Raw genomic sequence first — 20,057 nt, 5'->3', positions numbered from 1 at the left:
GAGAACAGGAAAGATAACATGTTTGGCTTGGAAAGAAATTTGAGCAGTACACATTATTGAATCGCTACAGGAAAACAGGCTGTAAAGAAATAGGCTAAGTTGGTGCTAAAGATGGGAGGAGAAAAAAGGAATTGAACTACAGTTCACAAAGAAGGGAATTTCTCTTTCCATACCCACAAAGAGCACAGGCTCAAATCATGTAAATTTTTCCCCTTCATAGGGGTCACAAAAATTATCAACACTGCAAGGTCAACCTGTCTTAAAACTCCAGAGGCATTAGGCACTCCTCCTCCTCCACTCAATGCCTGCCATACTCCTTGCTTAAATTTCATTACATACAGTAGAGCAGTTTTAGCTCTAGTCTTTAGCTTGTCACACTGTTCCTGATAGGAAATATGTCACTGATTATACACTAAAACTGCACTTGTTTTTCTCCCACTTATTTGCAGCCTCTGCAGCAGTCAGTCACTCTCACATGTCCTTTTGTACTTACCATTGGGAGGTCTTTGAGAATCTGTATGCCATCTCCTGGACCCATATGTGCTATGTGGTTAAAATTAGTTGGGTTAGAAATTAACTTATTTCTCATTTCTGGATCGCGTAGCATCTCCCTGGAAGAGAAGATACTTTGTTTAGGTATTTCCTTCGAGGTGAGGATGGGCATTTATAAGACATGTACAACTTTGATTATCAGCTATTTTAAAATGGAAATTAACCAGTCTTTTCCAACCTAAACAATTCCATGAGTCCATGACTCTATTTAACCATGTTAACAGTGATAAGCCCCTGCTGTCAGTACTGGTGTGGAGAAGGTTCCAGCTTGGAGAGGGCAAGGGGCCAGGATAAAAGAATGCTGTTCACAGCCTAACAGCCCATGGCCAGTATTTACTAATATTCACAGGATGAGCTGATAAAATGCTCTGTAAGATGAGTAAAAGCCAAACTTATTGTGATATATTACTAAGTGGAGATGAAAATGAAGTATAAAATATGAAAATAGAATTAAAATAATACTGCAGTACCTTTCTCAGTCTGTAGTCAGAATTAAAAGCTCTTCAAAATGGCAAGGATGCATTTCAGAACTCAGAATAAATAAAATTTTAGAGACCAAATGTCAATCAACTCAGAAAAGGCAAGAACAAGAAATGGAATTTTATCTCCACTGCATACAGTTGTTATTTTCCTTAGAGCCAAAAAGAAAGACAAACTAGGAGCCAAACAGTGGTGCAAGATCTTTGAAATGTGAAATACTCAGCTCTTGGAGTGTGGCTTAGTACAGTAGCAGGTCACTTCTAGTGAGTGTCAGCAAATGGTCAATAACATCCTCTCCGAACACTGCAAGTAGTGCAGACCTGTTTTTGCTACCATTTAGGAAAATATTTGTAACCTGCTAAACACTCCCATTACAAATATATCCTGAAGTCCTATGTCCCCTGAAGAGGTGAGTTTTGTGAGCTTTATAGAAACTTCATGTAGTTAAATCTATAAATCAAAGAAACAGATGTCCTGGAATACTGCTGAGAGGAGAACCTCCTTCAGAAAGAAAAGCAGAACCAGAGTCTGAGAGTAATTAATTCATATGCATAGTTAGCAAAGTAATCTCCTTTTGCAAAGTGTTTATTGGAGAACTTTATATATACACAGTGTATGTGCACACCTATGCACCTGCATACAGTATGTGGAGGCATGCATTCCAAATTACAGCTGTTTGACATCATTAATCTGAACTAATTGTGCATCCGGTGCATATCCATATCCAAACCGGTATTAACACAAGTTGAACATTGAGGATTAACAGGGTAGAGAAGAGACAGGAACACCGGAATGGGCATTCCAGAAAGCCACACATGAAGCACCACCCTGGCATCAGTCTGTGTCCATCAGGGCCTACAGGCATGGACAGAAGACAAGTACAGGTGGAATACCGACCTCCTCTGCTGCATCCTCTCCTCCTCGGGCACGCGGAAGGAGTAGCGCCGCTTGTTGTTGATGTTCCGAACCATCTGCTTCCGGCTGTTGTCTGATGTCTCGGGCACCACCAGTTCATCCCCTTCTGAAATCAGCACAAAGATGGGGATGCAGTGGGGCACTTCCTTAGGTGTTCATGGAATTTGAGTTTCAATGCTCTTTCTACCTCTGCTCTGCCAGTGTTGGACACCACCCCTTTCCCATCAAACCTGAACAGACATTTGTTGGTTTATGAGTTTCCTTGGCCAATATCTACTACTCTGTTATGTTGCAACAGACTTAACCTTACTTTGCACACAAGCTGCCACACCTGTGTGCTCAAAACACCACTGATGCATTCTTTGAAATAAACATTTAGATGGGCAGGAAGGGAATCTGAGTCTTGTCTCAAAATTCCCTTGTCAGTTCTCACTGAAAATCACTGGAACAGTTTTGTTCTGCCAACTGTCTGGAAACTGAATGCAAGATTCTCATTCATTCATTCCCTTCTCCAAAGGGAATACTGCTTTTGAAATGTTTGAACATTGCTGTATTTTGATGCAACTGTGGGAAAAGGGAAGATTTTTTTCCACGTGTGTATGTCTGGCAAGGGATCTTAAATAAAGACATGAAAAGGAAAACAGTGAAAATCACACTACAGCTGTGCGACTTTGAATCAATGTTGCAACTGCTCTGTCTTGTTTTCTATATATGGAGACTAAAGTGACACTTAATAAGCTACTGCTCACTGACAAAACAGCTTTTGTATGGCACTCAAATCTCTTCTTTCCTTAAGATCAACTCTAATGTTCAGTATTAGACTTGAAAATTCTCTAAACATACTTCTGGTGTATTTCTCCTCTCTACCACTGTCATTCCTTTCGTACTAATTTGCTGGCAATTTAAATAAGCACTGAAACAGTGCCAGCAGCAATACATTTTGCTAGTGTTTATTTCCACTGCTTTCAGAAAGTTGTTAACAGAAATTTACAGCTTTTTTTAGAGCATCTCCCCTCCCCACCTAAGATGTTAAACAAAAGTTTAAAGTTTATGAAGTGGGCTTGAAAAAGTCAAAAAAGTAAGAAAGACTCATAACAAAAATAGATTTTTGGAGCTAAAAATGTGGTACACAGTCATAGCTGTTCCTAATAGTAAGTTATGAATACACCATATTACTTTAAAATGCTTGGGAATAATTTGTTTGGGTTAAAGTATTAATAGTATACATTTTTATAAATTTATACTAAAATATTTATAAATAAATAATTTATAGTATTGATTTTAATCTAGTGCTGCCAAAATTACTATTTAAGTCTTCAATTGTGCAGGCTTTTTTTAGGTTAGCATTCTGGCAGGCGGTCCCACATTTGGTGGGAGCATCCAGCTGTTCTATTTTCTAGTTCCAGGCTTCATTCATGTCTTCATTGAATATTCAAAAGGAAAAAAAAAGGTTCAGAGAGGAGACACCATTGCAATCACTGTGGAATCCATAAGGTCTGGCTTTTTCCCAAGTTAACAAGCACACAGACTTTTAAGAGATCCTTTTCTGCAATGCACAGATGCAGACAAAGAAAAATGCTCCTTCTAAACAAAAATGTGCATGATGGAAATTGGCTTCTCTTTACTTACCTGCCATTTTGTTTTTGAAATATATTAATCTGACTGTTTCCAGGCCTAAAAGGTTTAGTGATCCTTCTGTATTCAAGGGTCGTACCTGAAACAAGGAAAAATAATCCTTGTAATACTCTGAAGAATAAGAATTCCAGGTCATTAAAGCCACAGAGAAGAGTTCAAAATAATTTTAAAGTATTTTTTTTTTTGAGGGTGAGTACAGAGGAGGCTGCCTAAAATTCCACTTCAAGACACAAGCTTGTGTGTTGAAGCTGGCATTCCTCCCAGCATTTGAATGAATACTTGTGTTAGAAGTCTACTTCATGTATCAACTCAGTTTTTTCTATTAGATGTACAAAGCAATAAGCTGAGCCTTTACTTTGTGTTAGTACCATGTCACAAAAATGCTCTGCAGCTTGATAAGAGCACACACAGACTGCTAAAACCTACTGGTATTTGTGATCTCCTACATAAAAATGAAAGAAGCATTCCACACTCTGTAAATTGTGTTAGAAACAGACTCTTCATAATAAATGTCGATTTTTGAGAATCCCAAGTGTAGTAATTTTGTTTGCTGAAAGTAGCTTCATCCATTAAAAGGGAAGTCTTGAGCCAACTATTAATCTAAGTACTAAATCACATTCTACTGTGTAGGAAAAAAAATATGCTCCAACTGCTTAATAACTCAAGGTTTGGACACCCAAAAGAACTTTCCCATAAAAGTCCAGATTGGTGTCTCCTTAAGATGGATAATAGCTGAGCACCTTGATCTTTGCATTAAGTATCCTCGCAGCACTCCCAGAGAATATCTCAGTCTGCATCTGATGTGTGGGAAATTGCAGAGACTGAATGATCAACACAAGACCACAGGGGCAATGTCCTGCAGCTCTGTGTCCTTGGAATGCCAGCAAAGGAATTGTGCTGACCCTGATACAAAGCTGAAGTCAGCCTAAACCACAGGGGGAAAAAAATTGACTTTTCTCTTTTCTTTCCAAATACATGTGAGCAAACACCTTTTAAATACTAAGGAAGTGTCAGTTTTCAGAAACATCTTCCTTTTGATAAGAGATCCAAACCTGACATCATCCTGATTTCGATCTTTCTACTGGTTGAAACAAAATGTTCTAACCCTGTCTACAATATGCTTGAGCAGCAAGATATAGATTTTTGAAGGCCTGTTTAATTATCTTAACATCCACCATCCTCTGGTAGTAACATTGACACAATCAGTCCCAATGAAGCCACACGTAATTAATACCAATTAATTCCTCTCATTACTACAATAGTATCAGTAAATCTAACACAGTCATATGTTCCAGACTGACCATTCATCTAAAACAGTGCAACCACATGAAAAGCACATTTTGTATCTTCTATTTCCAACAAAAATGCAGGAGTTTCTTTGCAGCAGTAGCTCTTCTTTTAATTCAATTATGTTTCTACAAGCAGTTTTATTGATGGCTCCTAAAGCAGTATTGAGTCTGGACATATTCCTTGGCCCATACTGAAATGGGAAGTTACCTTTTTGAGAGGAATAGTTTGAATCCACTCCATGGAGTTCACATCGAAGATATCAATTGCATTTTCACTGTACACAGAGAGGTATGGTGCATTGTAACCTGGGAGGGAATGATGAGGTATTGTGTCATGTGCTTTTAGACTCGGCCCAGAAGAGACAATTTCTTACACTTTAACCATATTTGTTTAAGAAAACAACACCAGTGCTCCACAGTCCAACAACAAGCTTTGAAAAATGTGCTTTAAATCAAAAATTATCAAGAAATTTATGCTGAAGGCAAACCAGCACCGCCCAAAAACTTACAGCCTCAATGACTTTTCTTTTAACTTTGTTGAAAACCTAACTACTTTCTGAATTGTAGGACATTAAGGTTTACTCTGCCAAATACTGATGGATTTCAAAGGTCTCCTCCTAAAAGCCCTATTTTTAATAAGAGCTCACATATTGTAAATGATGTGGCAGGAAAATACACTGCTCTATTTAATAACTGTCGCTTTGAATGAACTGAGCTGTGAGGTTTTGGACTACGCAAGATCACTTGGAACTAAGCACCATGACACAGTCATAAAAGTCACGCTTCCTTAACTTGAATTCTCTCTTCTCATTTTCTGGATTGTAAAGCAAAATCTTCTGCTACTTATCTGGCACATTTCCCCAGGATGAAATTTGTTTCACTGGGACCACTTCTAAAGAGAATTCAGTATTTCCATGTCGGCAATAAGACTACCATAGACTGCCAAGACTAACAACAGCATCCAAGTTGTGCTTAAATGTAAAAGCTTTTGCTATAAAATACACCTCCATTCTGAATTGGAGTCACATCAAATAACTTCATTTCAGGCAACCAAAAAAGTGTCACAAATAACAAGTATAGAGGAACTATGGGTGAAAAATACATATTTTTTTCAATCTATCACATAACCTTCTGTTTTGATTAATCCATTGTCTGAGTCCACTGTAATAATCAATTGTGTAAAAGTGCTTGAAATCCAGAAGTGGCAAACACCCTGTAAATGTTGCTCCCTCCATATTCAGCAGTGCCTTCACTGAAACAAGGTGAAATACTCCATCCCCTCTACAGTGTAACTGGACTGCTGCCAGAGTGAGGTAAGGAGGCAGACTATTCTAAAAATCAACACAGAACTGGGCTCATTCACTACTCTGAGTGAAGATTTGGCTACACTTTATCTGCATTCAGAAAGACTTTAAAAAGAAGACAGACATTCAGGTTTGTTTTTTTTCCCTTGAACCTGTCACAGAGATAAAGCCCCAGCTTTGAAATAAGGCACAATAAATGCTTAACAGACCATGGTGGAAATGAAAATTCCAGTATTCTTCCTTAAGGTTTTGAAATATATTTTTTATATTGCCTGCTATGCACTGTATTTTGGAAGGGAAGAGAGAGAGAAGGGAAACTCAGAAAGTGACTTTTTTAAAAACAGAGGAGATGTATAAGAAGGTTGTTGACAAAAACTGCAGAGGAAGTAAGAATGAACAAATAAATAAAGAAAAGACAAAGACAGGGTTTTTTTTGACAGTTCCTAGCAAGTAGGAACAAATACCATTAGAGAAAAGCAAGCCAAACTACCAGATCCTGATGACTCTCACCATGAAGAAAGCTGGAACCACAATGCTGAGCCACAATAAAGTAACATTCCAACATTTAAATAACAACAGTCCAGCACTGGTGGTAGCAAATACATAAAGTTCCCGTTAGCCTCTGTTGAACCTGAAGCTTTTGGCTGTTTTAGAGCTAGAAATCCTGACTCATGATTCCTCTTTGTGTTCCAGCAAGCATAGGTCAGTGCCAGAGCTATTGAAACTAGCATAAATGAGGATTAAACCCTCTGACTAGATTAAAATTGGAGACAGGGGCCGAGAGCATTCACTAACCCGTCAGGTAATTAGCCCTGAACTTCACCTCCTGAGGATATCAATACAAGCAGAGATCACTTTATAGACAGCACCACAGACACAGACATGCACACACAGAGAGCACAACTCACAGCAAGAAGATGGAGTTGCGGGCCACATCAACTCTTGTTGCCTGGATCTTCGGCCCTGGCAGTCGACGTAAACCCCGACGCTGCTAAAACACAGCAGGTATTCTTTATTTGAGATCTCGACTGCACAGATGGCATCAGTTGGCTGCTGTGAGATAAATGAGAGCGTGTGGTCGTCTGGATGGAGCAGGCTGTACGGGCTGCCCTCTCCATGAAGGGGGTATTTTAAGAAACCTGACTGGTAGCCTACACAGAGACGGTCACTGAAGATCGACATCCACTGGACGTTCCCCTGCACCTGGATCTCCTTGATCTTTTTGTGGCGAGTCTTACTCTGATTTAGTTCATAACAGAGCACCTGCCTTTTCATGGCTACACACAGGCAGGTGAGAGCTCCGTGGCGCACGTGTCCAGAAACTATTGACTGGCAGCCTTTGGTCTCTGCCAGCTTATAGAACTCAGTCTCCCTTCCATCCAGGGCAGCCATGGGGAAGAGCCGCACGTGACGGTTCCGTCCTGAGATTACTGCAATGAGCTGCTCGCTCGGGATAAGCTCAATCTGATGAACCTTCTTATTGTCACCAACACGGATAATCTCTGCAGCAAAAATCAAAACAACCCCCCCACAAATTCAAGTAAGTTACAGCGAAGTGTGAATCGATTATAACGTATAGTTGTAAAGATGAATTGGGAAGAAACCAAAGAAATCCCCTTTATTGCTTCCCTGCAATATTAAAAAGTACAGAATTAAAACTAGTATTTTAATAACACCAGATGTGGCAATTCTGCATATACCATTGGCTTTTCCTCATCAGAAATGGGAGGAGAAGATCTGATGCAGTAAGAACAACTGTACTATTCCAGTGTTCATTTCAAAACCGGTTTATAGCAAAAAACTAATGAATAAAGGAAAAGCCTCAGAGCTGAAACATACAATTAAACATGTCATTTGTTGAATTAACTCGGACAATCTGTTATTACATCTTGCAGTAATGCACAGAAGTTTTCATTTCCAGTACCAAGGAGGAGATTACACAAAGGATTTAGTCACGATTCTTGCTGAGGTGCACAGCAGGAAATGCAAATGAGGAAGGTTCCTACTGAATACACAAAGGAAGCGTTTCACTGTGAGAGTAATTTGCAACAGGCAGTCCAGAGAGATCATGCAACCTGTGTCCTTGGGGATTTTCAACACCCAACTGGATAAAGCCCTGAACAACCTGGTCTGAAATCACTATCGAGCCAGTTTCCAATGGGGAAAAAAGCTTCAGCTGCATTTCAAAGGCTGTATTTTTGTTATTGGAAAGGATACCCAAACCAGAAAGCACACAGAACACCTTCCAGTCTCTCACGAAATTGTCCAGCTCATAATGTAGTAAATCATGAAAAATTAAACCAGAAGATATTGAAAAAGAAAAAGATGGTTTAGTATTAGGGAAATTATTACCAGTTCCTAGTTTCTTACCGTCTTTGGTGACATGCACAACAAACAACCCTTCTTCATTCCCCAGAGCTATTCTTTCATGGTCTATGACATTAAGGAAAAAAAAATAAGAAGGTTAGTTTTCTTTGGAAGTACTTTATGAATTACTTAAACAATAGTGATAATTCTCATTAACAGAGACAGTTTTTATAATATATTGACATAATTGTATATAAAGCCAAACCTAACATATTCATGTATTAAAAAAAATGGCAACCTCCCAATCTTCCAAATTTCTGAAAAAAGTTTTTTCCCATTTCTCATGTTAGTTAAAGTAACAGCTAGAAATGTAATTTTTAACAAATTGTTCAGAGAACTTAAGTCTAACACCAGCTTTGAAGTTAGCATATTATTATATTGAAATAATTTAAATAATCAGTTTAACATATTTTATGCAGTAGTATTTAAAATGACTAAATTCAATCTCTCATCTTACATTTTCTCTGCAGTCACATCAGCAGATTTTAGAGTGATTTTCACCTACTCTATAGTGCTAATTTTGCCCAGTTATAGAATTATGTTTACAGAGAAACAAAAGAGAAATGTCCAACTCTCAGTCAAAATTATTCATGATTATAAATATTGGTGAATAATTACGAATATGGGTGAACAGAGGGTATACTCTTAAAAGATCTGACAGAAGTGCTGGGTACTAACTTGCACTTTTCTCTTAGCTCATACCCATTTCCATATGGGAAAAAACCACTACTATTACTCTCTGTTCAGTAGATAATCATCTAACACATTTTTTTCCTAATAAATCATGCTTTTACCATACCCATTTTTCTTAGAGCTTTCTTCTTAATAATTTCATACCTATGATTGCTGCTGACTGTGTTGTTTTGATGAGGGGCAAGGTGCTGTCATAAGCTTCTTTGGGAACATAGACTGAGCGGTCTTTGAGTTTATTCTTCTTCAAGATCCTATGCAACTCATTCAGCACACCCACCCACTTGCTTTTTTCATTCTCACCGTCTGCTAGAATCAGGATTGAACACTTGTTACTGGATGCAGAGAGCTGGGAGGCTGTAACCTGCAGAAAAATTAAGTAATAAGTAATAAGTAATTTTAAGTAATAAGTGATAAATAATTTCCTCATCATCATTTTTGCAAGGGAATCAGATGCCTGTAAGTGCCCTTTTAATTAGCTGTCTGAATTAAGGAACTAAAAAATTCTCTACAGTTAATAGAAAACACTCTTATCTTAATCAAGAAACCACAGCAGAAAAACTGAACTGTATCTTATGGAACAGGGAAAATGTTGGCTTTATTTTAAATGCATTTGTGTTTATTTTATACTTCACGAATGTCTGCTCTAAATAAAGTAGTCAATTGTTTCTCACAGCAATTTTATAATAAAAAAGCATTTTTTATAAAGCTTTCTGTATTTTTAAGAGCTATAGATTTCATTAATAATTTAATGCAACAGGAATGTTTTTTTATTGAAAGAATGCTCTGTAATCCTTTTCATGCATTTGATACAGCTATTATAGATAAAATGGAAAGCCCCTTTTGTGGGTTTTATCTCCTCTCAGCACACTGAGTGATGAACAGTCTAAAAACTGGAAAAACAAGGAATGAATTACAAAGGCACAGTAAAGAAATGATAGCAGAATTGGTAAGGCATCAAGGAGATTTCACTGAGGTCAAAGCTTTAGTAGAATATCTAATAAAAATAAGAATATTATAATAAGCCAACAATGGCAAAATCCTGATTCTAGATACTAGACATAAACTTTGATGAGCAGTTTGCACTAAATTTCTGTACTGACTAGCTGATGAATGAGTTTTCAGATATCCAATGCATTTGTAAAATCAAAAAGTAAATAAAAAAAAAGACTTCAGCAATAACCCAGTATGTTAAATTGAGAAGCAGAGAGCAACTTGAGGAAATGAAAATGTACAAAGTCATGATGAACAGAAGAACTTCAAATGACTAAGAGCAAGTAAATACAACTTATTGTGAAGATTAAAAAATACAACCCACACGGAGATGAATGCTTGTCTGGTTGTACAAGTGCTATTTTTACCACAGAAATGATATACGTATGGATCCCTATGCACTGCTGCCATGGATACCACATGGGCAGAACTTGCCAAGGAAATAAAATACTGGCAAGCTCTCACTGAGTGCACACCACACATCATCTGTGAAACCCTGCACGTCTGGGTTAGCAGGGTCAGGATGTAATACTTACCCTAAAGATACAGGGGATATCTTTCCGATTTGCATGGATGACATCTGAGGCCAAGACAGAACTCACTGAGAATTCTTCATCCCTTATGGAGACCATAAACGTAATTGGAAAAGAGTTAATGAACAAAATCTGTATGTTTGGATTTTGCTTTTCCAATAGCCTTGCTTAGTGAAGGACATAACAAGTCAGCACTGAGATCTGATTTTTAATATTATCCTTTTATCTGTATCTGCAGATAAAATTCACAAATGCAAAGTTGCATAACTAATTCCTGGTTAATGTTGATGGAGATAAATCTATTCAGATATTCTGTAACTGTTTTTAATCTGTATAAATTAAACCCTTTAAAGAAAAATGTCCAACTTAAAACTAAGTGGAACAAAGAACACCTCTCCAACTTTCATAAAAATCCAAACTCATCTAGAAACTATAACCTACAGCAGTTTGGGACTTCCTGGATGAACTAACTTAGATCAGAGATGAGCTTTACTTAGTTGCTATGTTAAATATTCTCAGCCTTCAGTGAGGCTGGTAATATTTCAGTAATACTGAAGACAGTGGGAACAAACTATTCAGCCCTTCTCAAGCAAAAATTATAATACATTTACCCTATAATGAAGTTTTATGTCTTTCAAAACTCTATTCAACCCCAAAATGATGTTATTTTTAATTCTTTATTCATCCCAGATCTTCCACACAGCTGAACAGATGCTCTTTGCACATGATGTCATAATGGAAGTTTAAATATCCACATAGGAACAAACAAGTGTAGCTCAGGCTAACTCCAAATAACTGCTAACTGCTGTTTTATTTTATCCCAGAAAATTAGTGGCTTTCAACATGGATTACAGGGTTTCATAAAAGCTCTGGAGATTGCTTACTGATTTGACAAAAAAGGAAAAGAACAAAACCTCCCAGTGCCTCTGCAAAGCTCCCACCAGCAGCAAACAGCTTACCTCATGTCTATGACCTGACTCACTACCACGCTGGGTTGAGATGCTTTTCCTTCTGCTACATCATACAGGAAGAGTTTAAAATCACAGATCACTGCCAGCGCTCTCTGCCAACCTTTCTTTACTCCAGCTGGCTTCGGGACCTTTAGAAAGATAAATTCTGATCAACTCTTTGTAAATTTAGATGCAATCAAAAAGTCAAACAGCACAAAAATCAGTTTGCTCATCTGGGCTGAGAATTTTTAAAAAAGTGATGATGTTAAGCAACATAAGCAAAAGCCCAGGAGCAGTAAGACCAACAAACACAGACACACAGACAATATATTATTTAATAAATTAATAGCATCATAAATTCTTTTTTCTCATTTCACAAATTCATTCAGAGCTGTATTAACAAATACAGAGAAAGAAACCCATCTCTAGTTAGTCACAGAATTATGGCCAAAACTGTGTCGAGTAAATATTTTAATATTTCTGTGCAAATATCCACACCAGTGACCATACTTTCTGCATAGTACTAGCAGAAAGATTCAAAAACTCACAGGGTCTGGAAGCTCTGATCTCTAAACTATTCAAGACCAACCCAAAGCACATTGACCAACAGAGATGGATAGAGGATTGCTGCTGACAATACTAAGAGCTGCTCTGTGAAAATTTAAGTCTTAGTTTCCAAACTGCTACCCTAAGATGTAACTGAATCTATCCCCCTGATAGATATCTGAATAGCTGATATTCAAGGTGATATCAGCTCTGGAAAACAACAAATTTAATGTGAGGGCCCCAAATGCAGCTACTTCATACTTACTCGGACATGTCCTTCATAAGCTGTTCCTATGCCTTTCTGTGGATCTATTCCCAAAGGTCCCTTTGTCTGCTCAGGAGGGATTGGACATACTGCAGGAGCCTTGTCTGCACAGGTGACGTGGCAAGAGAATCCACACACTTGTGAGGAGGAGAAGAAACAAAAAGATTTGATGGTTATTTCTTGTGCAATGCAAAAGTTTTGATAATTATGATGAGATTTACAAAGAAATCCCTTTTCTTTTTTTGACCAGCATCCCAGTAATCTCACTGAACTTTGCTACAGACAGAAATAAAAGTCTGCACACAGCAGTAGTTAATATTTTTATCTGTTCTAAATCCTGAATTTGTCTTTTTCAGATAGTTTATGGATACACCTGGTTTCATCTACATAAGAAAGAGCCTAAGATAATCCCTATGATGTCCTCTAGGCCCAGCTCTACTAGTAAGCAAAAAGCTGAAACATCCTTTTAATAGTAAGCATCATTCTGTGTACATACAAACAAGAATAATTGCCATGCAGTACCAGTTTTGCCTTTTTAAGTTTTGCCCTGCAACAAAAAGCAAAGCTGCTGTCAGTATACCTGACCACTCATGTGGCCCCCTATTGCCATTTTGAGTAAACTGAACTAAGCTCCTCTACCACCAACTGGAATAAAAGTGTCCCCAGATAACTGGGCAATCTCTTATGTATGTTCAAAGTGTTTGGCTTCTATAGTTACAAGACTGAAGCACAAGAATATTCAAAATATAAGCAGAAGACTCCTGCACCACCACGCTAAATTTCCTGTGCCATTTGCATCTGTAAGAACTTCACATTTGTTTGTGCTCTCCCAAGTGCTTACCTTCACAAGTACAGCCTTGTCGTATCAGACCAATCATCAGGGATGTGCACTGATTGCATTTTGTTGGTGTGTTAAACGATTTCACTACAAACTGGTGAGCTTTAGGCTGTGAAATGAGCAGATGAGGATGTTACCACCTCTAACACTTCTCAAGTACAGTTATTTCTTTCACAGACAGCAGTGTATAAGTGTATTTAGTAAGGCGGCTTGTTTGTGTTTGCTAAAATGAGACCTGAGTCAAAAACAATTCCCTATCACAGTGCTCACTGTTGATAACTTAAAGCCTCCTCTGTAAACAAAGCCATGGAAACTGGACCCTGTCTCAGAACATGAGTTTGCTTCCACTGCAGATAGGAAAGCTGAAAAAAATATTCTGTTACATTTTAGAAGTTAAACGTGTGAGCCACGTGTGCTCAGTGGCACCTGACTGTCAACCCAGGTCAACCCACAACATTATTTTCTAAGCTGCAAATTCAGTGCTCCTCTGTCAGGAGTATTGCCTTAGTTAAAAGAAAAATAACAGACTTTTTCAAAATTTTAAATTTTATGCCAGAAAGCCATGACCAGAGCCTCCTTTTATGGTGCTCAGCAGAGGCAATTCAGAACACCCAATCTAAAGGCGAGAGCTGAAGTTGACAGATGAAGTTGATTTTTAAAGGTTTCTCTTCCTGTTATTCCTTGGGAACACAGAGTAGGTGAGTAAGTGGTTTCATTCTCTCCCTCTCCTCAAGGATGTCTGATGCTGCTATATAAAGGCTAAATGCCTACAGAATGTGGCAGGATGATTCACTGATGGCCTTATATAAAATCCAGGAAGCTGCTTTGCTTTTCTATAAAAACTCCTAGTGAATTAACTACAGGGTAGAAAGGCCAGTGCATAGGGTGAGTGCAAAGACTGTCCAAAAAGCCCTGATCATGTAGGTGATTTCAAACAAGACAATTTTGCAGACTACTTTGGAGAGTAGGTATGTTAGCATTTTACTCACTTTCCTGTTTTTCAGAGTGTAAGATATCACAGCTAAGGGCTCAAACTTATCCATATTTAATGACAGCTTTACTGTTACAATGGCAGCTTTCTGTCTACAGAATGTTCTGTTTTGAGACTTGCAAGGAAACAACACCCAGCTTTAAACACTGATGCAATCAGAAAGTAAGAAGGTTCTTTAGGGGACATAATAAATTATAAAGCAAGCCATTACTTACTGTGAAAAATGTTTGCAAAAATTAAATTATGTGCACAGTAAAATCTGTTTCACGTGATTCCAAGTGCACTTACAGTATTTTAAAAATTAATCTACTAAGATGCTGCCAAGAGAACACTGTCTGATCAAACTTTTTAGCCTTCCTTCAAACAAATGAGTCTTCTGCTACTTTGCAATTTATCAAAGCAGAGAAACACATTTATTAGAATGGTTTACTTATTTCATTATTAGTTGCAGGAAAACTGTCCTTTTAAATTATACAGCAGATTCCTAAAATATCTAGTCACTTTCAAAACTTTCACAAGAAAATTTTTCTTTATTAGCTTGTATTTATTCTTTATTTGCTTGAACAGACATAATCCACTGGGAATTAGCATACACTGACTTATTCAGCAACAGCAAAATTATTTCAAGAACTGATGGAAATAAAGTGTTTCTGCAGGTAAAAGCCAAAAGACAGAAAAACTGGAAATCTCTTTCTGTAGTGCTCACTCTACATGGCTTAAAAACAAGCAAATCTGTGGTTTCATTTTTAGAGTTAGACATTGTCTTTTCTCAAGAATATACATCTAATTAGCATACAGACATGCTAATCTGAGACTTTCTTGTATGCAAAGTATACATAGAGACACAGACACATGTTGGTCAGACACAGGTCAGAAAACACTTTCTTCCTAGGATGGCACTTTCCTTTCCTCACATTCTGTCTCATTTACCTCTTTTTAATGTTCAAAATACTGCTTTTCCTACAATCAAATGCCTGTGGAATTCTTAGTGCAGCTTGTCACACCCCATAATGTAAGAACAAAGGGTTTTAAATTCTAGAGAGCAACCAGCTTGCACATAAACATCCCTTCTAGGCAGTTCTGGTAAGATCAGTGTGATAACCAGCTCTCCTGAAGCTGTAGATGAGGAGTGAAATGTTCCTCTCACTATACAAAAAGTGTGAATGCTTGACAAGGTACCTTTGGTGCAGAGAGTCCCGAGCCAATATATGCTGTCCTCATGGTTGGTGTGTGAATTGAACGGGGAGGATGATCTGCAACCTGAACAGAGTCCCCAAAGGATCAATCAGACATCAAGAACATACTTTCAAAGAAAAACTGGATAAAGGAAGAAGAGTATGTTGTTCCACCCACCCCATTCCCCAGCATCCAAGCCATGAAGCCAAACTGATTGATGCAGGATTCAGAAAAACAAATCTTATCTCTCAGCAAGATTCATCTCCTAAATGTCAAAACCAACTTCACATTAAACATTTGATTGGATATTTTCTAACATAAAATAACCACAAAATTATTTCTTTTAACAGGGAAAGAGGATAAATTATTATAGTTGCAGTCTGGCTAGCATTTTGTAATAACAAGACTTCCAGCAGGGCTTCAAAGTGTGTTTTTACAAACTACACTATAACATAATCTTTGTGATGACTTTACTTAAATATTTATGGCTGAGGATATGTTATGAAGAGACCATAACTAATAATTGATTCATAGCTCCCATCCCTATTCAATTAGCCATATGTGAAAATAAATGCAATGCTCCCCAAAACACAGTTTACCACTAGTGTAGAAGGGTATTACAAAGTCCTAAACAGTCTTGTTGCAGAAGAATAAGCTTCGCCCTAAACAAAAGATGTGCAGTAGTCATTTTTATACAAGTGAAACTGTTACTCCTAAAAAAAAAAAAAAAAAATAGAAAAAAAAGACAAATATCTTTCAACACTGAAGTAAGTACCTCAATTGGTTCAATCTCACTGGCTGTAGAAGGAGACCTTGATCTTGAATGGAGGTGAGACTTGCTGTCTTCATCCCGTGATGGAGTATTAGACAATGTAAAATTCTCAACTGAATCAATCTAGAAGAACAATTCAAGAGGAAAAAAAACCAAAAAAAACAAAAAAAAAAGAAAACAACCAAAGAAATAAATCAAAGACATCATTAAAAAAGAATTCTCAACTCTTACCAAAATAAGATATGGGAGCAGTAAAATTCCTAAGAGAGAACTGAGAGGATAAAAATTCAGTTTTAAGCAACTTCCTAATTAAAAGCAGCAAAATGGAATGAAATTGTTGCATGTAACACGCCAAGGCTTCTGCTGAGAGGTGAGCACATGCATAAGAGCTGCTAGTTCAGGGCACTAATAACCACTCAAAGGCACTTGTAATTCAGCGTTTTTCAAGGGTGAATATTTTATAAATGCTGCTGGGTTTTGTTCACTGGTAGCAGGGATTTGTTAGAAGTGAATTTCCACATAGGCCATGTAATTCCTGCAAACATATTCAGGAGAAAACCAAGAGAAAAGGCAGAGTAGTGTATATCCTGATAACTGTATTCACAGAGAACTGAGGGGGTATTGCACCCCATCTGAACTACAGAAACATCCTTACCAGGAACACAGTTTCTTCTGGGGAATATTTTCCTAGTCCTTGATATACAGAATGAAACTAAGCCCACCACAGAGCTATGAACAAGACACATAGGTACAAACAGGTATCTTGAGTAACAAATCATCTTTTGTTAGTACAGCTGAAATAATCAGAGAAGGCAGGATTCTTCCTTGAAAACAAGACCCCTCCACAAAGTTTTCTATGTAAAATTATATCAGAAAGGAAAAAAAAAAAAAAAAAAGTGAAAATGCTTTTTCCACTAATAATAAAAGTAAAAGCTGCAGGCCTGCAGAAGGCTCCATGGCATGCTTTGATTTTCTGGAGCAAAGCTATCATCAGTTCTCAATTGCCAAGGATTTGCCTAGCTTGCAGACAAACTAAAATACGCAGCCATGTTTACAGAAAGCATTTGAACATTCCAGTGTTTCTCATTTGCCACTGACAATACTAAGAACTCCACAAACTTTACTACTTTTTGGGAATCAATTACATTGCCAAGCCAATTTTATACGTGCACATACAGTCCTGTTCTTCCAGGAGGCCAGTCACAGTAGCGAACAGGTGCAGTTGCTAGTTTTATATATTTTTTTTTAAATAATGAGTTAAGTTTGATGGCTTCTAGTTTTACCATACCCTTCCAAAAAAAATTATCTGGTGGAGAATGGTCATCAGTTTAATCATCTTAGGCATATTAACATGACTGCAAGCATTTCTGAAATGAAAATGGGAAATTCTCACACTGGGATACACCTGTTTACTACATAAAGATCATGTATTTCAAGCATTGAGGCAAAAAGTAGCAGTAAAGCAAACATTTTGTGCTCAGATTCATCAGAAGCAAATAATAATTCAGAGCTTTACCCAGTAGTAGAAACACTGATGCCTTAAGTAGTGAATCCTCAAAAGCAACATGTTTCAATTATTTTAAACTTCTTTTTAATCCAGTCTAAACATGTGATAACTTGGAGTCCACCCAAAGACTGTTTAACCTTCAACAATTCTACCTCCTCCTTAAAAATGTTACTAAAAAATAAGCCCAATGAGTAACTAGAGGCAATTTTTTTCATAGCAAGAAACAGACACTCCTTTTCTCCTACAAGTTAAACTCAGAGATCTAATCTATCATTTCATAAATGTTTCCAGACACTCCAAGGGCTTTCCCTTTCAAAGCAGCATCTGCATACCAAAGAATATTCACGGTGTCTATGAAAAAATGTAGTACAAGCCTGATATCAGGAACCTTTCTGGAATGTGCTACAAAGCCCTTGTGGTTGAAGACAGCTGCTGAAACAGTAACAGATGCACTTTCACTTTACTTAAAAACATAAAAAGCCCACAAAACACACAGAACCTGATCCACCATTGCAGAAGGGAATGTAATCACCACCTTCAGTGCAGAAACAAGGGCCTTAACCTGTACTGCTGCAGTGATCTTGGCTTCCTGGCTTTAATGAGAAGAACTAAGTAAAAAAACAACCTGACTCTACTATGGTCAACAGTTTATGAAGACCAAGTTAGCACCTTTCAAACTGGTTTTAAACTAATCCACTGGACTACCCAAAGCAGATTTTATTATGTCCTACTGAACTGTAACAGCTTTGCTGTCTTCCACAGGGCTGTGCAGGTCTGAGCCAAAGCTGGCCAGTGCACAAACACATCTGGAGCAGAGAGAACTTCTGAACTGGAGGCACCACCAACAAAAGCAACCAGAGACTCAGCAGTGTGCTTTGAACTGCATGGGTAAGGACATCATTAGAGCTGTTGGGCATTACTGCTTATTTATTGAACATTCAACAGAAATGCTTTGTATGCTTACTTATCCCTTCTATCATATCTGTATAAAAGAAACAAAAGTGGCAGTATGAGATTAAAATGGTCATAGTGTAACTGGCAGGAATTAATCTTCACCAGGTCTGCTTTGATAACATGTGCAAACACGATTTTAAAAACCCATATTGATTTTTGAAACACCATAGACTTTTCCAGCTTAACCAGCTACAACACAACCATCTCTGTTTTCTTTGTATGAATTTTTTCAATCTTCCTTGATGCTCCATTTACTCAATTCTCCACTTCATGTCTATTTATCTTTGTACTGTGGTATTTTCTATAATTTGCTGTGATGTGCCTCCCAAATGCCAAACTTTGACCTTCTAATGGGCAATTCCTATGACTTAATACATGCCCTCTGCTTAGGGCAAGGAAATAAACAGGCCCTCATTTGATGTTTGCTCATCTTCCCAACCTGCATCTGCCTGATCAGCTTCCACATAGAACTTTCACATTAAAATGAGAAAGTACCCAAAGCAACTTCTCCAGTTTCAGAGATATTCTGCTCATAGGATTGCCAAATGAAATAGTCCCAAAGCTTTGAGCCCATGGCTGTAAAACAACAAAAAAGCACAGCAGCAGCAGCAGCAAACAGCAGCAGCAGCAGCACAAGACATGCAGTGAGGTAAATACACAATCCATACATTAAATATAGGCATGGACACAACAGGCAAAAAATAAAGGGCTACAAAGAGTAAGACAGCCTCTTACACGTCTGCCTTTGTTAGCTGGAATACAGGAAGGAGGGCGCTTTAACAAAGAAAGGAGGAGAATATGTTACAAAACCAAACAGTGACACATACATCACCTCAGAATTCCTCACTGTATCTCCAGAGGTAGTGTTTAGACACACACAAACATGTTCATTGTTACAAGTATTTTAAAAACAAGATCCTCTGGGCCAACAAGAAGGAAGAAACATTAAAAAAAAAAGGAACAGCTATTCTAGGTCCATAGTCTTACATTGGACAATAGCAGTGAAACTGCAGACTACGCTGCACCATTAATTTGCAGTTGGCATCTCTGTGCTTTGAACAAGATGAATGAAGTCATCTGTTGGAGGCACAGTATGTCCAATTTAAAGAATCATTATGAACCAGATTTACTCAACTTAATTATGAACATGCAGGTAAAGTCAAGGCTCTCACCACACACTACTATGACTTATTCTGTTCAATAATAAGAATTCAGAACACTATTTGTTCTGTGGCTACTTACAGAGCTCAGATTTGTTTAGTCTAGCCAAAGCCCATGGGGACTGCTTGTGAGGACAGAC

The 20,057-nt window shown here is 37.7% G+C and overlaps 1 protein-coding gene across 9 annotated transcripts in view; it reads right to left on the bottom strand.

Annotated features, from left to right (window-relative positions):
- CDC42BPA (CDC42 binding protein kinase alpha) overlaps window positions 1-20,057 on the bottom strand; it is a 198,322-nt gene that overhangs the window by 17,400 nt on the left and 160,865 nt on the right. For 6 of the 9 annotated variants that reach the window (XM_088053753.1, XM_088053752.1, XM_088053750.1 and 3 more), the window contains 14 exons: window positions 19,493-19,531; window positions 16,300-16,419; window positions 15,528-15,608; window positions 13,361-13,466; window positions 12,520-12,656; window positions 11,718-11,857; window positions 10,762-10,843; window positions 9,380-9,596; window positions 8,546-8,608; window positions 7,084-7,677; window positions 5,080-5,177; window positions 3,577-3,661; window positions 1,930-2,053; window positions 494-611 (listed from right to left, as the gene is read on the bottom strand). In XM_088053753.1, the coding sequence (XP_087909879.1) occupies window positions 494-611; window positions 1,930-2,053; window positions 3,577-3,661; window positions 5,080-5,177; window positions 7,084-7,677; window positions 8,546-8,608; window positions 9,380-9,596; window positions 10,762-10,843; window positions 11,718-11,857; window positions 12,520-12,656; window positions 13,361-13,466; window positions 15,528-15,608; window positions 16,300-16,419; window positions 19,493-19,531 (2,004 nt within the window). The remainder of the gene's footprint in view (window positions 1-493; window positions 612-1,929; window positions 2,054-3,576; window positions 3,662-5,079; window positions 5,178-7,083; window positions 7,678-8,545; window positions 8,609-9,379; window positions 9,597-10,761; window positions 10,844-11,717; window positions 11,858-12,519; window positions 12,657-13,360; window positions 13,467-15,527; window positions 15,609-16,299; window positions 16,420-19,492; window positions 19,532-20,057) is intronic. The other 3 variants (XM_088053747.1, XM_005523281.3, XM_088053749.1) reach the window with 2 other exon arrangements.

This window comes from Pseudopodoces humilis, chromosome 3 (assembly GCF_049639895.1).
Source record: "Pseudopodoces humilis isolate 2021_Gansu_Grassland_sample_001 chromosome 3, ASM4963989v1, whole genome shotgun sequence".
NCBI classification, from domain to species: domain Eukaryota; kingdom Metazoa; phylum Chordata; class Aves; order Passeriformes; family Paridae; genus Pseudopodoces; species Pseudopodoces humilis.
Note: the sequence above shows the minus strand (reverse complement) of the source record. Positions and strands in the feature narration are given on the sequence as shown.